Source organism: Pseudopodoces humilis, chromosome 11 (assembly GCF_049639895.1).
Source record: "Pseudopodoces humilis isolate 2021_Gansu_Grassland_sample_001 chromosome 11, ASM4963989v1, whole genome shotgun sequence".
Classification (NCBI taxonomy): Eukaryota; Metazoa; Chordata; class Aves; order Passeriformes; family Paridae; genus Pseudopodoces; species Pseudopodoces humilis.
In genome coordinates, this window is record NC_142210.1 from 11,043,197 (window position 1) to 11,061,969 (window position 18,773).

The 18,773-nt window shown below is 38.2% G+C and overlaps 1 protein-coding gene across 5 annotated transcripts in view; it reads right to left on the minus strand.

The window, feature by feature from the left end:
- SLC9A9 (solute carrier family 9 member A9) overlaps positions 1-18,773 on the minus strand; it is a 175,630-nt gene that overhangs the window by 25,924 nt on the left and 130,933 nt on the right. For all 5 annotated transcript variants that reach the window (XM_005527073.3, XM_088061093.1, XM_014256202.2 and 2 more), the window contains one exon: positions 18,503-18,582. In XM_005527073.3, the coding sequence (XP_005527130.1) occupies positions 18,503-18,582 (80 nt within the window). The remainder of the gene's footprint in view (positions 1-18,502; positions 18,583-18,773) is intronic.

Sequence of the window (18,773 nt, forward strand, 5' to 3'; positions counted from 1 at the left end):
TGCATTTAATCTACTATATTTTAACTGAGGAGAGTAGTAATGTGCTTTTTTTTCCTTTGCATCTAAACCCACAAATACTTTAAAAATATGTTTGACCTTTGTGATTACTAAACCTGAAATGAGTTTTTGATGTTGTTACATTTTGCTTCTCTCAGTCAACCAAACATTATTATGATTGAATTAGGTTTGTGTGTTGCACTTCAAGCGTATTGTTTTGAATATATGTTGGCTTTGTGGATTAGTTATAACTTTAGCTTTAAGAAACACAAGAACTGATGTCCCTACTTGATATCTGTCCAAAGAACACCAGGAAACATTCAAGTTTCTACTCTTGAATCAAAACATTTTTCAGTTGTAACCTGAAACATGTTTATTAATCTCCTGCTTTGCTGAAAGCATATTCTTCATTGAGAAAAAAAATCCTTAGTGTTGTTTGAGAGTTACTACAGTAGGAGTAAACACAAAGATCTGTTTTATTTTTCATTCTAGCTTGGATTTACTACCAGGCGTCAGATTTAATAGTACAGACTTAACAGCTTGTGCATTAGGCTGTATAAAATTTTTGTCTAGCATTATGCATTTATTATATAATTCAATGGTATTTGAGACACATTCTGTCTCTGCTATGAGGAACACTCAAATACTTCTGCTCAAGACAGAAATTAAATTAGTACAGTAGTTTTAATCTTAATTTTAATAAGTGCTTAAAATGGAGAATAATTGCTTGATACTTCATATGTGAAGACACTACTTATCTGTCCTCTGTTCTGAGGTTCATGAGATGTCTTTCACACTTATCAAAGTAACAGGACCTAATTCTTCATATGGCAGATGTCACTGCAGGTACAGACATGCCATTGCGCTGTGGTGCAAGGGCACAGTGTCCTTGAGAAACTTAAAAGCAAAAATGTCTGTTTTCAAGAAAGTGTTCTTGATCTTGTTGGTAAATGTTACTAGATCAACACTGATGATGGCAGTATAACAGAGATCACGGAATATTCTGTGTTGGAAGAGATCCATCAGGATCACTGAGTCCAGCTCCTGGCCCTGCACAGGACACCCCAAGAATCACACCCGGTGCCTCAGAACTTTGTCCAAACACTTGTTGAGCTTTGTCAGGCTGGTGCTGTGACCACTGCCCTGAGGAGCTGTTCCAGTGCCCAACCACCCTCTGGAGGAAGGAATATGCAGCCTAAACCTCCCCTGACACATCTTCAGGCCATTCCCTTAATCCTGTCAGTGTCAGCACAGAGAAGGGATCAGTGTCTGTCCCTCCTCTTCCCTTCATGAGGAAGTTGGAACTGCAGTGAGGTTTCCCCTCAGTCTCCTCCAGGCAGAACATAAAAAAGTGACCTCAGCTGCTCCTCACATGGCTACATATGGCTGGCTGGTTTTAGGTTGGCAGAGAGTAGTGGCTTCTTCACAGAAATAAGACAAATGAAAGGGCAGATGGGTAAGACATTGCTCTGGGATTCTCATCATGATATTAGATAAAATTCAGAGCTCCACCATGAACTTCAAGATAAGGGAAATAAATCTAGAATACAATGAAGATACCTGAAGGTCACAGAAGTATATCAGCCTACTGTAAACATATATAGCTTTTGGGATGAGATTCAATGACAAAAAACCAGAGAAAATGTCATAAAATGCAGATTAATAGGAGCAGAATATAAGGCTGTGCCAAACTTTTTAGAATTTCTTCTAAATCTAGGGATTCTAGTTCAAGAACCAGGGCTTGGATCTACTCAGTTAATTTATGAAGACACTATGTGGTGAGAAATCAGAGCAGCATTTTACATAAGCTTCACTTTGTTCAAAAAGTTGCCAATCTGAATAGTGAAAGAAGGTGCATTTTACTTCATTTCTTACTACCTGTGGTACTTGAAAGGATTTTTCCCCAAAATAGGTTACTGCAAAGAAAATAATAACCTGATGAGAACTGAAGTTCTGAACACGGCACCTCTTAAGTAACAGCAAGTGCTCCTCTGGCTTTTCCAAGACTGGCTGAGGCTGACATTCCAGCTGCAGAAACCAGTGAATCGTTCCCTTAGAAAACATACACATGATTTTTCCTCCCTTACAGGGAAAGAAGGGAGGGAAGAAAAATACACAGTAATCCATGGAAAGGGGAAAAGTCTAACATGAATTTTCAAACAGCAAATGAAATCATGCTGATTTTTGGGTAATTATATATTTTTAGTTATTGTAAGGTGTTTGTAGAAAAATAAAATGTATTTTGTATCTGTAGTGAGCAGAAAATAAGGATACACATTTTTTAATGTTGGCAAGTGTGTGCTTGGAAAGGACAGCTGCTATTAAATTTTTTTTCCCAGTAGGAAGTACTCTGAAGTCATCAGGCTTCCACATATAAGTAGGTCAAGAAAGACTTCCAAAATTTTTACTTTTTAGCTGCAAACAGGAAACTATTCCTCATTTTCATGTCCAAAAGGCTATACTAAATCTGACCTCGAGCTTATGTACAGATTTACTTGACCTTTATTTAGAATCCCTTCTGCTAGAAAATTGCCTTTTGTTGTCACTAAAAATATACTTCACTGTCAAGATGAGTCAGTATTCAAAGAGAAGAGCTTTCAATCCAGGATAGAGGTGCATGGAATCCTGACTTGAGTGATGGCAGTGGAAATGCTTCCACCTATTCTCATACCATGAATATTTTCTTCCCCCTACTTTATTATGTCAATTGCTTTCCTTACATTTCTTCCCTTCTGTATTTTTTCCCTCTGGATTACAAAAAATCCCACATTTTTTTTCCAATGGAGCAGCATGTGTGTTTGTATATATAGAAGCATTCAGTTCTGCATTTATGCAGTGGCAGTTACATTGTGTAACTGGCATTTCTTATCACTCCCATCTTTGTGAAAGAGTTGGTATTAATTTTGCTTCTCTTCAATTGTTAAACGTGCACAAATGCAAAATTCACAAGCTTGCTTCTCGTTCTGTTATTTCTTCTAAATATCAACCTGTTTTTTTGTCACAAGAACAGTGACCCTGCCTGCAGACAGCACACTTGATAGCATAAGAAATGCTCACTGGCCAGGTTTGTGTCTGGCTTCTCTCATGACAGCAAATCTGATGAGAAAGTTTTGATAAGAGCTGGAACAATAGCAAAATAGAGATCTATGAAGTTAATGTTTTCTTTCTTTCCAGCAGTTTAAAATATTCTAAGTTGCTGTTTTGTTTTTTTTCCTCCAGACTGTCTTCTATACCATGAGCACTTTTTCTTTCTGTTGGCAAGTACTTTTATATCAACTACTTGTGCAGAGAAAAAAATCCTTATAAAAAAGTGTGAATCATCTTTGAAAGCAAAGTTTCAGGTGCAATTTTCTGTTACTGTATCTGTAGAAATGGATATCTGGTACTTAAGGCTCTGTACTGGGGCTTATTCAGCTGTGAAAAGGGAACAGGAATATTTATTTCTTAAATGCTTTTGGAAGCTTAAATTTTGTAGGGTGATTTGAGACCTGTGCTGACAGACTTTTCTTACATTAAAGAATGTAAATACATTACATGCATTAAAGGCCTTTGGTTTGAAAATTGGGCCCAAAGTGTCCCAAATCTGTGAGTATTAAGAGAGATAAAAAGCTTCCCTTGACTTCACTGGTGCTGATCATGGCTCATGCAACTTTGGCAAGTTACACAGTGAAACTGCTGAGAATCTGGGCACAGAATTCAAAGGTCCTTTACCTTGCAAACCTCTGTCATATGCTAAAATTTGTGGTAAGTAGAAATTTCCTTAATATTCTTCTCAAAAATTCAGGGTATTTCTAATTCAGAGGTTCTCAAATATTTAGTGTATTTTGTGAAATTTGACTCCTAAAATTAGAGTAATTTTTAAAGGGAAAAAAATCATCCTGCAAGTTGGGCAATATTCTTGCTTTCCATGTCCAAGCAGTATTAACAAATTAAGACATATAGCAGCAGCATGAAAACAAACTTGCATACTGTTTTGACATGTGCATCTCATGGAAGGATTGCTAATTGGTGAAAATGCCAATCATTACAGAAAGTGATTCATGCTCAGAGGTGGATGATATGTACTGGTGCAACATGGCATAGAATCGATGCTGTGGGAACCAATCGTGACCAGTATTTGAAGTATTTGGGAGAGATTTCAGAATTCAAAATAAGACTTCCATAGTTAAAAAAAAAAGCACAGAAAAGGGAGAGTTGGTTTTTAGGGGAACATTGGTATAAAGACGACAGGAAATTGCTGAAAAAAAAAATAATATATGTATCCATATTTTAAATTTTGTTAAAAAAGAAAAATTATTCCACTTGTCCACTCTAGGCTCACACAGCTGTGCTGGAGAATGACCACAGACAGTCATCATGGGAGTGATGTGGTGTGAGTGGTGTGAGTGCCCAGCTCTTTGGGGAGAGGGGTGATGCTGCCTCTGGGGACACACAGCCCTAGGCACGGCTGCTGGGGTTCGGTGCCTGGCTGTGCTGGGCTGAGAGAGGCTGGAAAAGGAACCGGGTGAGCCAGAGCTCTACTCTTCCCCAAATGTTCCCCTGTGCCCTCAGCACTGAAAAATATTGCTGTGCATCTTAAGAAAACAAAAAATAAAATCACGTTGTCTTTTGCCCATCCTTGCCTCCCAAGACTGGAGACAAAGCTTACCTCAACGTCTGAGGAGGAGCTGTCAGCTCTGTCAGCCAGGACATTGCTTGGTTTATGTTATGCCAAAGTTCATTCTTCAGATTTGTCACTTATCCTCTAGATCCAGTGATGTGCTCGGTGCTGCTGTCAGCGGTGCCACTGCAGCTTCCCCAGGTTGCTGCTGCTGCTCGGTTCCTCGCTCGGGCCCTGGCAGCGGCAGCAGCGCGGCTTAGTGGGGTCACTTGGTGGGGAATTGACTCAGCTGGCAGGACAGGCACTGCGCTGCTAGGAGCAGACAGGCAAGATTTGTCATAGTCATTAAATCTAGTAAGATACAGGACGTGCTCTCATCTGTCAGGAATAAAGAGCAACTGAAGTTTCATTAGCAGGGCATTATCAAATGCTTGTGAACATCATAAAACAAGCTTCCAGTCACACGAGGTTAACAATTTGCCTTCTCCACTGGCTGTTAGTCACAGCCTGTTGGTGTTAGAGCTTACAATTGGCTAAGCAGTGGCCATGCGGGGCTGTATTTAACTGAACAATGAGAAACCTTGAGAGACTTGCACTTGAATTGTAAAGAACAACCTTTCAAAAAAGTCTTTAAATGAAATATAAGCTAAAATGTGTTGCAGAAACAAAGGGCTGATTTTCAAATGGAGGACAGCTCGGTTCTCTTGGGGGTTGGGGTAGGGAAGAAATTCAGCTACTTCAGAGTTTCACAGATTACCAAAATGCAATTTTGTTAATGGAGTAGTGGGCAGAACCTTTTCTTCCTGTCTCGTTTGCATTCATGAATTCTCTGCCTTGGAGATTTTTCCAGGTACTAGAGAAAATACCTCAGTGAGTTTTTCTGAATTGCAAGTTTGCTGGCTTGTAATTTTCAGGCTGAAGGAGGAGAGCTGTGTTTAAATATGTGATCCTGTATTTCTCCCCTTATAGATCAGTTCAAAGTACTGTGATTTATCCTAGTGAGGAAGAGAGGAGATAATTACACTGGTGGGAGGCTTTGTGTGTAATTATGGAAGTTGCCTTCCACAGTAAATAGAAAGGTTTTGAATGGCTCAGTTTGGAATTGTAGTATATTGTATATGGCTCAACTAACATTTATGAAAAGGATTGTTCTAAGTTCTCACATATATCTAATTAATGCCATTTAACATATATGAAACTTTAAAAAAATGGTACTACACTAAAAAAATGGTACAATAAAATCTGCATGTAGCTCTTCAAACCAGTCACGAGGCAACTTTAAAATCTGAAAATGCCATGATAATACTGGGAAATGGATGATTCCAATAAAGGTTATGAATCTATGAGAAGAATATCTGTTGATTTATGGAGATATTTTAACTTACAGATTGGAGGTCACCAAAGTCTTGTTTCTTCTATACAAATGGTGCTATTAAATAATGGATGACATGAAATAATTTAGATTAGTCCAATAAAACCACGTAGGATGATCAAAATGACAGGATCTCACTGATTTTTATTTTTTTTGGTGAAGATTTTTTATCACTCTTACCACCCCAATCAAACAACTGGAAGGAGTCACCAAGGAAAATTCTGCCCTCAGTTACAGCAATTCCAAGGCAGAGTAACTGACTCCATCTGTGCTGGGTTTAGCACTTGGAGCAAGAGCTGAGTTATGTCAGGAATCATATCAATTCCATTCATTCCAAAGGGCTTATTTTGGATTTACTTTTTTGTTGGGCTGTTTGTTATTTTATTGATGCTAATACAAGATGGCAGTGAATGTGTGCTATTTTTGCATGTAATTCCTCTATATACTTTTCCTGTGTGCTGTTTTTACAACAATTTGTGTGACTGTAGTTTTTTTTTTAAACAGATCAAAAAAGTCACCTGTGTGCTCCAATGACACACCTTTTAAAAATGTGGTTGATGTATAGTTTAAGGGGACTAGCTGAAATTCTTTGCAGAATCATTATGCTTCCTGACCTTCCAAACTCTATCATTTACTGTGATTTTTTTTTTGCTAGAAGACTTCACCCACCTTTTTTGTCTCCCCTTCCCTGAGCACTCAAGCAGCAGTCATCAAAACTGCAGGTATTAAGGCACAGGGTACAGAATCACTGGAATCCAATAATCTCCTGACTGTGATAGATTGTAGCTCGTGAGAATTAGTCTTGAGCATTGTTTGATAGTTACAGTTTTGCACACAGTAGCTCTAAAAAATGCTCATTGCTGAGGAACTTACACCCACTCCTGCAAGCAACTAGAATTCAAATGAATGGTAATGAGAATTGTTCATGCATCAGAAGGAGAAAAGAATGCAAGAAAAGTAATTTCTCTCCTAAAGCAGGCTGTCTCCTTGACTGTCAGGAGAAGGAACACATACCTTAGGAAATCAGTCTTCTCTTGTTAATTCCAGCTGAAACGGCTCAAAGAGGTTTCTTCCAAGTGTTTTGACAGAAAGTACAGAGAAGAGTAAGAGATCTATTCCTCTGATATTTCAGCTGGAACTAACAGATGAAGACTTTTAAAAAAAGAATATAGTGAGGGGACTCCATAGTCAAAATGGGAGCTTACACATTATTATCCAAGTTAAAATAAAACTTCTACATCAAAAAATTCAAAACAAAATAAAAAGAAGGAAAACCTTGCTGAAAAACAGAAGCCTCTCAACAAGTGGAAATAATGACTTAGTCCTCTTGTCCAGTTACTAGAAAAAAAAGGCTCACAAAGGTTGGTACTGACAGCCTTACGTGAGGAAGTCAGGAAGGTCCTCATGAACTAAATGCAAAGCAAATAAGCATTTTAATTCAATATGTCAAAATTAATTAGAAACAAGATTAAAAAAGCTCCTCACAATCAGACGAAACATTAGCTTGTTAATGTTAATTCCCATTCTGTTGTTGTGATAAACTGAGTCATAGCTATTTGCTTTGCAGCTGATCAACTGCTCTGCAGAAAGTTTGAGTAGAAAATATCTACCTGTAGTGGCAAGCCGTGGAGAGGGAGGCAAGGTCTTGCTGAAGTTTCTGCTGCAGGAGCTCCCTCCCCACCCTAGAGAGCAGCACATCTTTCAGGGAAGGGGGATGGGAGAGGGTTCCCAATGTATCTTATGAGGAACTCCTGAGAAAGCACTTGTGGTGCGTTTGCCTTGAGCTTCCAACCTGATCAGAGCCACAGCTTCCTCCTTACAGCTGTATTTCATAGCTGCACTCCTTGGTCTGTTCCTGAATGTGCACTGGGGAGGCAGCAGCTCTGGCTTGGCACAGCTCTCACGTGCGGGTTCAGGTGGCAAGTCCCTCGCACGTGGAGGCAGAGTGGGCACAGGAGCATCGGGGCTCATTGTGTGGAGTGGAGCTGCCACTGTGTGCTTGAAATCATACCCCAAACTTATTTTATGCCTTGTGTCAGGTTTGATCTGACCAGTTCTGTGGGGATGTTTCTGTACAGCCCACTGCGGGCAGGGGTGTTGTGCGCTCTCAGAACTGCTGTGTGCCCAGGCTCAGTGTGCTGAGGTTTGGTCCAGGAGATGTCTATTGTGATCAGACCTGTCTAATATTAGGAAAATATTTTAAGTGTGTCATTGCTGAAATAGGTAGCAGATTATTATTCTGTACTGTACAGATGATAGTTACGTTAATAGAGGAAGACTGAGAAAGCAATCCAAGATATAATGTTAATTTTGCAGTTGCACCATAGTGGAAGCATCCATGTACTTATGCTTAAAAAAGAGGATCTAGCTCGTGTATGTGCAAAAGTAAGATTATCACCATACATACATGTCTGTTTTGTTAAATCTGTAGCAACAGAGCTCAAAGCAAAACCATAGAGAAGTTCATGTATTTATTGCTATGTAAGAAGTTAAAATGTAATGTTCAGCTATACTTTGTGTGCTTGGAAAAATCGGTGAATGTGCATAAAAGGAGCACAGCTGGCATTTTGCCCTGTTAAGAATAACCCACAAGTTACCTGCGTTATTAGCCACTAATCTCCTTAGGTTCCTAATCATATCCCTGTGCATGCTAAGGAGCAACCTGGGCTGTGAAGAGATGTATCAAAGTGGTGTACACCTTAGTGTTCCTGTAATTTGGAAAGGGTTGTGAAGGTATTTCATTTCTGCCTTATTTCCTAAAGTGACATGGTAAGTTAGCTGTCCTTGTACCATCCCTAACTTATTGAGACAGCAGTGAATTCAACCAAAAAAACCCCTCCTGCTGCCAGGTGAGTTACTGGCCTTTTTTTTTTTTTACATAATAGCCTAGGTGTTAAAGCACTGATCTGTGAAGGGAAAGATCAGGATTTTTGCTACCTCTTAGCCCAAGAGGGTTTGAAACCACTGTTTCTATTTCCTAAAAATATCCTAGCAGGCATGATAGAGATCGGCCTGTGTTGTGGCTGTGCTGTCTTTCTTCAGTCCTGCTGCTGAGGCTGTACTGTGTAAATAAGAATGAAAGTTGGGGAAATAACAGTAAAAAAATATTATATTCAGTGTGGACTGCATATGGATGTAAGGTATTATTGAATTCACAATCAAGGATAACTAAACATAATGTTGTTTTTGTATTGCCTCTTTAAATTTGTGTGACAACTTATGGAACAATCTGATCTAGAGTTGTATTATCTGCATTTCCATGGATCATTTTAACATCAGCATTTTGTGCATCACACAAAGTGTAAGTCCCGAGTTTAGCTGTGAGGACCAAGCCCTAACGACCAATCACAATCTTTACTCACCCCAGTTCCCACTGACATTTGCTGTGATACAAAATATCAATAGAAATTTAACTATGTCACAGCAGCCTGTATGCATGTGTTTTTTACTTCTGAGTTTTAACCAAATGAGAATGAACCTCATATGCAGTCATTTGTGCAGCAAATGTAACCATCTTTTATGCATTTGAAACTTTTGGATGCCTGCAGTACATGAAAAGCACTGTATGGGTACTTGCATTATTGCATATTTCATTATAATGTAATTCTGTATTAGATATTCTATTTATGCAGAATCCAAAAATAGTTCATGCTGTGTAGCGACGCAAATTTCAGTGAATAATCCACAAAGTATTTCAAAGCCTTAACCATTTGTGACATGCACTATTCTGTATCTTTAATCTCATTAAATCCAACCTTTGAATAAATTATACCGGTCTTTTTCTGAGTAAAAGCCATTTCTGTGCTTCCCCATTAAAAACAGTCTATCACTTCTTATCTTAATGATATTGGAAATATTAGGGGTTATTGTTACTGCTCAAAATCCTTCAAACTGCTTTTAAATGTTCAATCAACATTAGCAGTGTAAATCAGTTTTCTGCACTTGAAGGTTGTGCCCCCCACTCCCACCTGGCAGCTGCTCCCCAGAGAACGAGACATCAGCAGTTTCATGGCCAAGGCTACATAGGATAGTGGAAGAGCTGAGGAAACATCCACTTTGCTCATACTTCATCTCAAGGAATCCAACTTACACCAATGTAGGATGAAGGGGATTTTCCACAGTGTGGGAAACAGTGGATCTGAATTTGGATGCTTTGTTTTTCCTGGGGTGTCTCAGACTGAGGACACTGAAGGCAGAGATGTGCAGTGGAAGGCCTGCAGGTGTCCTCTGCCAGCTCCCCTACCCTGTGAGCCCAGACTGCAGGGCTGTGCTCAGGGATGCTCTGCTGGTGTCACAGGAGCTGAGTTGAGACCACAGGTCCTCAGGGAACACGGAGCAAAATGAAGCAAGGGAGGAACTTCCTCTTGAAATATTTAAGACATGTTGCAAAGCTGGGGCTTTCTACTTTTTAAAATAGATAGCACTGAGCAGAAGTTTGCATACTAAGGATATAATAAATAACAATATACTGAATCAGTTCAGAAAATCACCAGCTTGTTTTTAGCAAATTGAATAGAACATTCCCCATAAACTCCTAAGGAACAAATAGCAAAACACTCCAAGTCCAGCAGCAGTAGGAATTTTTAAAAATTTGAATGAGATTTTTACTATTCATAGCACAACTGCATTCAGTACATAATTACATGGAAGAACAAAATAAAAAAATCTGTGGAATTGCCTCCCTAAATAAGACATCCTCTGCAATACTTTTAAATAAGTATTTAAGAAATTGAAACTTTTTTCCTTGGGCATAATAGCATAAGTCCAAAAATTTGAAGAAAATAATCAGATCAAAATACTTATTCCATTCCTTTATGTATTTAAGTATGCATTTCAAGAAGCTTGTATTATAGTGTAAGATGAAAGCCTCTGTCTTGGGACTTTCACATCTTCTGACAATAGTTAAAGTGAGTTAGATGTGAAGATCTGCTGCAATACCTCATGCAAACTTGTTCTCAGCCCTGTATCTGTGTATTCATTCCTGTGATCCATCCTCTCCACCTTTCCTTGGCATCCCCTTGAGAAGAAGAGCTGAATTAAGAACTGGTACTAAGATTGGTTGATTCACAGTCTATCTGAATGCAGGATGATGTTCACGTTCTAGTGAATCATGCGCCTATTTCAATATCCGAAATAGAAAATGGCTCTTGAGTTTCTCTGCTGCCAAAAATTGCTTCATTTTGAATTGCTGATTGCCAGAGTGTTCTTAAAATTAGAGGCAAAAAAAAATTTTTCCTCTCACATTTGTACATTTGCCTCAGCCTTATTGGTGGTTCTGTGTTAGGGTGCTAAAGTAGTTTAACTAAACTCAAAACTATCCTAGCCAACACAAACTAAGGTGATCAATGGTGCTTTTTCTAGAGCAACCACCTAAAATGGGGAGGATGCCAATAATACAGACCAAGCTTCCAAATGAGACTTGTATGGAGGGTCTTGTTCACACCTTCTTGAAGGCCCTGGAAAATATCATTGACTTTATAAGGAGTTTGCATCCAGAACTTGACTTTCTGTAGAAGAATTCAATTCAACAATGTTTTTTGATGGAAAGTCATTAACGTGCTCTTTGCCATTCCTGGTTGATAGCATTAATCATCCTGATTCCTTTAGTCTCACAGTTTTTACCGGAATACCACTGTAAATTAACATTAATAACAGCCCCTTACTAGGAAGTATTACCAATTTCTTGCCTAGGTGATGTTATAATTAGCAATATCTTGCTGTGACAATTGCTGCTGTGAAAGAAGTTCCATTTATAGACGGTATTACAGATGCAGCATATGCTGCGTGCACATCCAGGTATTCCAATACACATTAAGTGTCTGGAAACATGACAGTGGAAGATACACATGCAGAAGAACACTTTAAAACGCTTTAGATGTACTGCAAAGTGACTTTTTGCACATACATAGGTGTAAATGAAATAATAAGAGATGTGAAAGAAGGTTTTAAGTTATGCTTGATTAAATCTGTGCTATAAGTTTCTAGTATTCTCATATCATACTTGGGTCTCTTGGGTGCCATTAAGTATTGTCAGCCAACAAACTATAATTTCATGCTTGAGTGGACTAATACATACCTAGGCTTCTGCTTCTTTGTACAGTCAGCCTTCAGTTGGCTGTAGTAATAAGGTGAGAAGGGAGGGGAAATAAAGAATTGTCTCACAGAATGATAATACTTATCAGTAAAATCAGATACTATGATGGTTTAAGCTATAATTTGTCTGGGTCAATAAACTGTGAGTCCCTTTACTTCACTAAGGTTTAGATCAACTTCAAGTTTTGTATTTTCATTTCATAGGTACTGTAACAGGCAGCTATGCAGGTAGAAGTAAGCTGCAGAATTGGAAGGTGTTTTTTGCTTGGTTTGGGGTGGGGTTTTTTGTGGTTTTTTGGTGGTTTTTTGTTTTGTTTTTTGAATGGTTTTGTACTGGAAAGACTGAAGTGTATTTCTTCTATGAACAATTTTATTTTTAAATTATAAGACTCCATATGGGATGATACTTGTGATTTCTATCTATTGCAGGTTCTAATAATTTTTATATATTACATGAAAGAAAGCGATATAGTTGCATAAAGAGCCATGTACTTATATTGAGCCACCTAGTCTGTGAGAAATCTGTGCATTCAGCTGAGGTCCTTGTTATCAGAAATTCAGGGAACAGCACAAACAAAAGTAATATGTCATGTGAGCCAGGATGTTAAACAGAAAATCTGGTAATTCTAGGTAATTGTCCACAATAAGCTCTAGGTCTGATTTTGCCTTAGATGCTGTGCAAAACTTTTATAAAAATCAATGAGCGTTTGATGCAAAGAACAGAAAACAAGGCTCAGCATCTCTGACGTTGTAAAAAACCAGAAATTTTTCATTTGACACTTTATATTCTGCAGTCATACTTGTTATTTAATTCATGCTTAGTAATTTGTCATTGTAAAAAAAATATCTGGACATGAATGACACTTTCAAAGAATTGACATGAATGAAACTTTAGAAATGAAAATGATTTTACTTGCTTATTCAGCACGGAATTGTTTCAGACTTATTTATCTAGGTTTCTTTCTGTGAATGGAGGACAAAGTGAGGTCACTTATTCAAGTTAATTATTAGCTATGTTTATGTATTAGGTTAATTTGCAGAGTTTCAACAATCCTTTGTCCTTGAAAGGGTCAGGAAATAGCACCAAATCAACTATACTGGTTATCTGTGCTGTAGAAAGAACAATGAGTTTTTCTAGACCATGTACTTGAAAATGTGTTTTGGGAATGAGCTTCAAACCAAGTTCAGGCAATTGTTTCTAATGATAAAATACCTTCTGGGACCCTCCCAGTACTGCTTAAGTTTGCACTGTTTGAGGAAGCCTTATGATACAGTCATGCTCATCTGATGAGATCCATATATTTCCATTCATTTACTGTGCTGTGCTTTCAGCTTTTATGATGATCTGCTTTTAACACCTGCGAGGCTGATTATTGGGCTCTCTTGGCATGTCTGTGCTATGCTGGCTACCTTTCCTGCAAGCCCATTCTGCAGCAGTGCTTCCAAGGTATCTGGCTTGGCTTGAGCTGTGCTACCTAATGCTGCTTTGGCTCATGATTGGACTGAATTGTCTCTCAGATAAGATTCTTTTCTGATTGAAAACTGTGTAACAAAATGAGTTCCTGGGCCAAAGCTAGGACCCTGTGTGCTATTTTGTTAACACTGAAATGCTAAAAGAAGAAAAGATTAGAATGTTGGTAATTAAGAAACCTGTAATTCTCCAGCAGGTAAAAGAAAACAATGTGTATGCTTACAGGCTCTTCCTTGCCTTTTCCTTCCAAAGATATTTGTCTCTGATATGAGAGTGACAAGCCAGCCCAGAAGGAAAATTCAGCTGAAAAGACCACAAAATGCTGAGTTTGTCTTTGATGGTCAGTTCACCCTAGAGTGCACTTTTGCTTTTAGTGGGTTTTCCATTCTCTCCCAGGCACAGAATAGTACTTATCTCGCTCGATAGTCAGCCATTATGTCTGTTTTATCCATGTACAAAGCACAGGAGAAATAAAATGATAGGTTCCCTGATAAGGAGGATAAACTTTTGAAGTCTACGAATAATGCAATTCCTTTTGGCTGATTGATTTCTGGCAAGTGCAAAGGACATAAACAGCATTTTCTTTTCATTCTTTTTTTTTTTTTTTTTTTTTTTTTAACCAAACTGAAAGGCATGAATCTGAATGATGGATAACTGCAGTTTTAGCAGAAACACTTTTAGGAGTTACTTTCTGGAGAATTGTCTCACTCTGTCCCAGACACTTGCTTCTATTCAGTATACTGTAGTTCCTCAGATTGAAAAGAAATCTGTGTAGAAGGAGAAAGCTCTCCTCCCTTTACTTTCCAGGTATCAATGGATGTGAACCGCTCAAAAAGCAGTTTTGTGCTAAGTTAGACAGCTACATTGTTCTTGGGTAGCTTGGAGCAGTGCCAAGGATGTCATTGCAATACTCCTCATCCCAACCAGGTGACAACAGTCATGGTCCCTCTCCTGCCTCTCTCCCGCCCCTCACTTATGCCAAAGATGGGAAACCTTGGTGCTCTGGTCATGTTAGTCCTGGAAGGCCAAGTCATGTGCAGTGCCATCCTCACCCCTTTGCCACAAAAACATGATCAGGCTTTGCTGCAGGTGGGTCTAAAACCTGTCTTGCAATTTAACACTTACAAAGTATTTAAAGAAACTTACCATGCATTTGATGTCTTTGTCCCTCTTCCTTCCCTTCTTGCCTCTTCTGTTTAATCTTGCATATGTTTTCCTGTTATGCAGTAACTATTTTGTTCTCAATGTAAGTTTCAGTGTGTACTATCAAAGTATGTGTCCCACAACACAATGTGGGCTTTTTCTTATGAAGATGGTGAACATTTCTATCCAGAGATATCTTAGTGCATTTCACTCTCCTTTTCTCATCTTCAATTTCCATGATTTTTGCACGATTTTTGTGTTTTAGTGCAGCAATTCCAAGTCCTTCCTACTGCTCTTACTATAGAGTATGAGAAGCTGAGAGAAAATTGTATTTATCTTCCTGATGGGTGCTACAGAACAGCCAACAAGAGCAAGAATGCCCCCACATGAGGAAGCAAGAATTAGATGGATTCTGGAAGAGAATGAATCCTCTGATGAAGAGCCTTGTATAAAATTATATGAAGCCAGAAATGACTGCAGAGTTTAGTCTAGAGTAGCTGGAAAACCAGGTGAAGGTTGCTTGCAAGATGCTTTTATTACACTAATTTCCCTTCACTTTTAGAATTGTCACTGGGATTCCAGGCTTGTGTAGAGGAGGAATTTCAGCTCTAGTCAAGTACACAGTGTCTTAGAACTATGCAGGCAAAAGGAGGATATCTGCTAGAGTAAGCAAGTAGGAGGCTGGGACTCAGCAGAGTTAAATGCAAATTACTCTTAGCTGGGAGCAAAGTTAGAACTTCTTTGGAGATGCTGTGGAATGGGAAAATTTTGCTCACCATTTGCCTGAGCTCTGCCCATACATACAGGGACTCTTGCCTTTGCAGGATAAAATTTCCACCTACTTGTTCATTTGTTAGCTAAACTTGTCTACATCTGCTTTGAAAAAACAGTTTAAAGTTGTGTATAAAATGCCGGATTGTAAATCTGTGGTGTCTCTTTTTCCTGAGGAATGCTTGAAAAACCTTTATTTATTCCCTTGCTTTCCCACTAGCCTTCAGTAGGATATTATGGCTTCAAATGGTGTAATGCACTGTAGGCTGTAAAAACAAAAGCTGACTCACTGGAAGTTGCCCCCTGTCAGATGCAAGTGTTTTGTTTTGCATTTTTCTTGTTTAAATTATTGAGATGGAAATCCAAGAGGATAATTCTACGTACTAAAATGTACTAAAATGATCTGTTCTTCATTTTTATTATTTCAATATTAACATTTCTTAGCCTAGATTTTAGAAAATGATATATTTTCTTAGGTGTCAATACCTGATTCAAAGAAACTTTTGCTGAAAGAATACAATCCTCCATGAACCCATTTGGCTCTGCATCAGGTTTCTGATGTTTCTTTCAGAATAAAAATAAAATGTGATTTTCAAACAGAATTTCAGGGAATTTTTGCATAGTTCTAACCTAGCATGGCATGTTGCCATTGCCTAAGATCACTGAACTAATTGGAAATCATTCATAATGACAGCAAGAAACAGCACAACTTTTTGATTTCCTTAGTGATATTTCCTCCCTCTTGCTTTCCTCCTGTGAAATAAATAGGCATAAGAGATGTTATTGCCAGAAGAGTGGGTAGATTTGTGTTAATGCCTAAGAGCAAATGTCAAACTATAGAAATGTCAGAGTCTTGTATGCTTTCAAAGTATATGAACACATAGGTTATTAGTTTGTTATATCTTTTCTTTGAAAACTTTATCAAAATCCTCCTCTGTACTGGGGACAAGTACTATGCTACATGACAATTTCTTCTTCTAAATTTAGCAGCATGGCTTTATAACATTAGGCAGGGAAAGGCAAAAGAAAGTTTGTGTGGATAATTTTTCTCTCCTTGAAAAGAATGTCTTTCAGAAATAGTCATACCAAAGAAAAGCTTAGAGCCGTGAGTCACAGCATTAGTGGGTTGAACTATCATTCCATGCAGGAATATGGACATACATTTCCAGGATTAGTGAAGTCTAGATGTATTATTTGTAATAAATATATATTTTAGGGTAATGGTGCAGCTATAATCTCTGAACATCTGAATTCTAAAGAAAGATTATGACTTGACTGGTAGTGAGACTGACGCGAATAAATGTGTTCTTTAAAAAATACTGTTTTTTAAAATCACTTAAAATATTTTCTTGAAATACAAAGGACACAGAAACTAGAATTTTTAGAATAAAGCCCATATTCAAGATCTCTACCATACAGATAATCTCTAAGAAGTGGTGCTTCTGGTGCCTTCTACAGAATTTTCATTTTGCATGTACTGCTGTCTGACTTTTTCACATTGATTTCTCTTTTCCTCTTCTGCCTCTGTCCCTTGTTTTCTATCTCTGCCCTTGTTCTCTTTCATGTCTTTAATTCATGCTTCTGTCCTGCTTCTGCCTTCCACATTTTTTTGCTTGCTCTTTTTTATTTTTTTTTATCTTCAGAAGAAAAATTCCCCCTTCCCCTCACCCTGTTCATCTGTTCCTTCAACTTATAGTTTCTAGGATATACCAGCACCACAGGCTATTTCTTCTGAAAAAGGGGTGGTTAAAGCCAGTCATGTTGGTACTCAACATTAACATTTAAACATATTTTCTCACTTCATATAACATTTACCTACTATATCTATGTATTCTTGAAGAATTATCCAAGGGAAACATTTTAATGCTAAGTGCTTTTTTGCCTTTAAAACTGCTCGAGTAGATGAATTAAGGAAAAACATCCATTTTTAACCAAAAAGATGTTTTTCCATCAAAAGTGTCTTTGAAGAATAACTTCAGTTGAACCCTCCAAGGAAGTTGTAGTCCTAAAGAATTACATTTTATCAGTTGAAATATTTCATTTTAGTTTGCTGCAGCTGGTATAATGAAAACACAAATGCAGCCTGAGCATTAATTTCTGCTCAGTAGTGCAGGGTGACTGTCCAATAGATGTGCCATTGGATAATGCAGACAGTATTGGCAGGGCTTTGGGTGCTCAGCCCCTGAGCCAGAGCACACGGGAAGCAGCAGGTGGGCTTCTCTTGCGTTCACTGTGTAGCTCTGTCAAAGGCTCAGGGTGGGGGTGTTACTGTGGGATCTCACTGGCTGCTATGCAAAGCCTCTGCAGAGTCACTTTAAAATTACAATAAATTAGAATGGTAGCATTTACAATTTTTGCACAGGCATTAGTGTCAGACTATATATTCTGCTTTGGCTTAGGGAGGATGTTCTTTTATTGCTTAAAATATTTTCTTGAAATGCAAAAGACATGGAAACCAGACTTCCTGGAATAAAGCATCAGACACACATATTCAAGGTCTGTACTACACATGCCCCAGTAGGAATGTGAATAAAAGCACGAAGGCTCAGGAATCCAGGGATTAGGAAGCATGAGCTTCAGGAAAGTCCTGGGAGCTTTTCATAATGGGTGCCTCTTTGTCTGCTTTATTTGAGGTGTGATTAAACCAGCATTGTCTTACTCTTAGGTAGCTACTGCTTTCTGAGAACAGGCAGCAGGAATTTGGCTGCTTCTGGCTCAATCTCCTGGTTCCCCAAACACAGAATCTACACCCTATCTAAATAATGATTGGATTAGTTTTATCTAGTAATTTAAGAAGGTTAATTAATTCAAATGTATTGTCTATATACTACTGTAGCTCAGAGCTCCTTAACTTGTTCCCTCTCCCCGTAGCCTCAGTCACAGCTGGACCTTCTGCTGCCTTGGACCTCCAAAATTTCTTCTCCTTACTAAACACATTAAAATAGATTACACTTTTGTTTTGTTTTTTAAAAGTAAAATAATTTTTGATTCTTAAATATTTTGAAGGTGAATTGTAGTGCAACTCTCATTCATGGTTTATAACAGAAAAGGATACTTGTGGTCAAAGCCATACCATATTCTGAACAGCCACGCACTCTCAGCTTTGGTTGTACTTTTATCCAAGTTAGATGCACTCTGCAAAACAAATGAATGAATGAAGTGAGAAGCATTTTTATAAAATAAATAAAACATGGAGTTCTGATATTAAAAATACATGTCAGACCAAATTACAATTAACTGCACCTTTTTTTTTTAATTTAAAAAGCTTTGTTGTCGCACAAATGTCATCCCTGTGAATCAGTTCAGGAGAAAATTGGCTCATACAG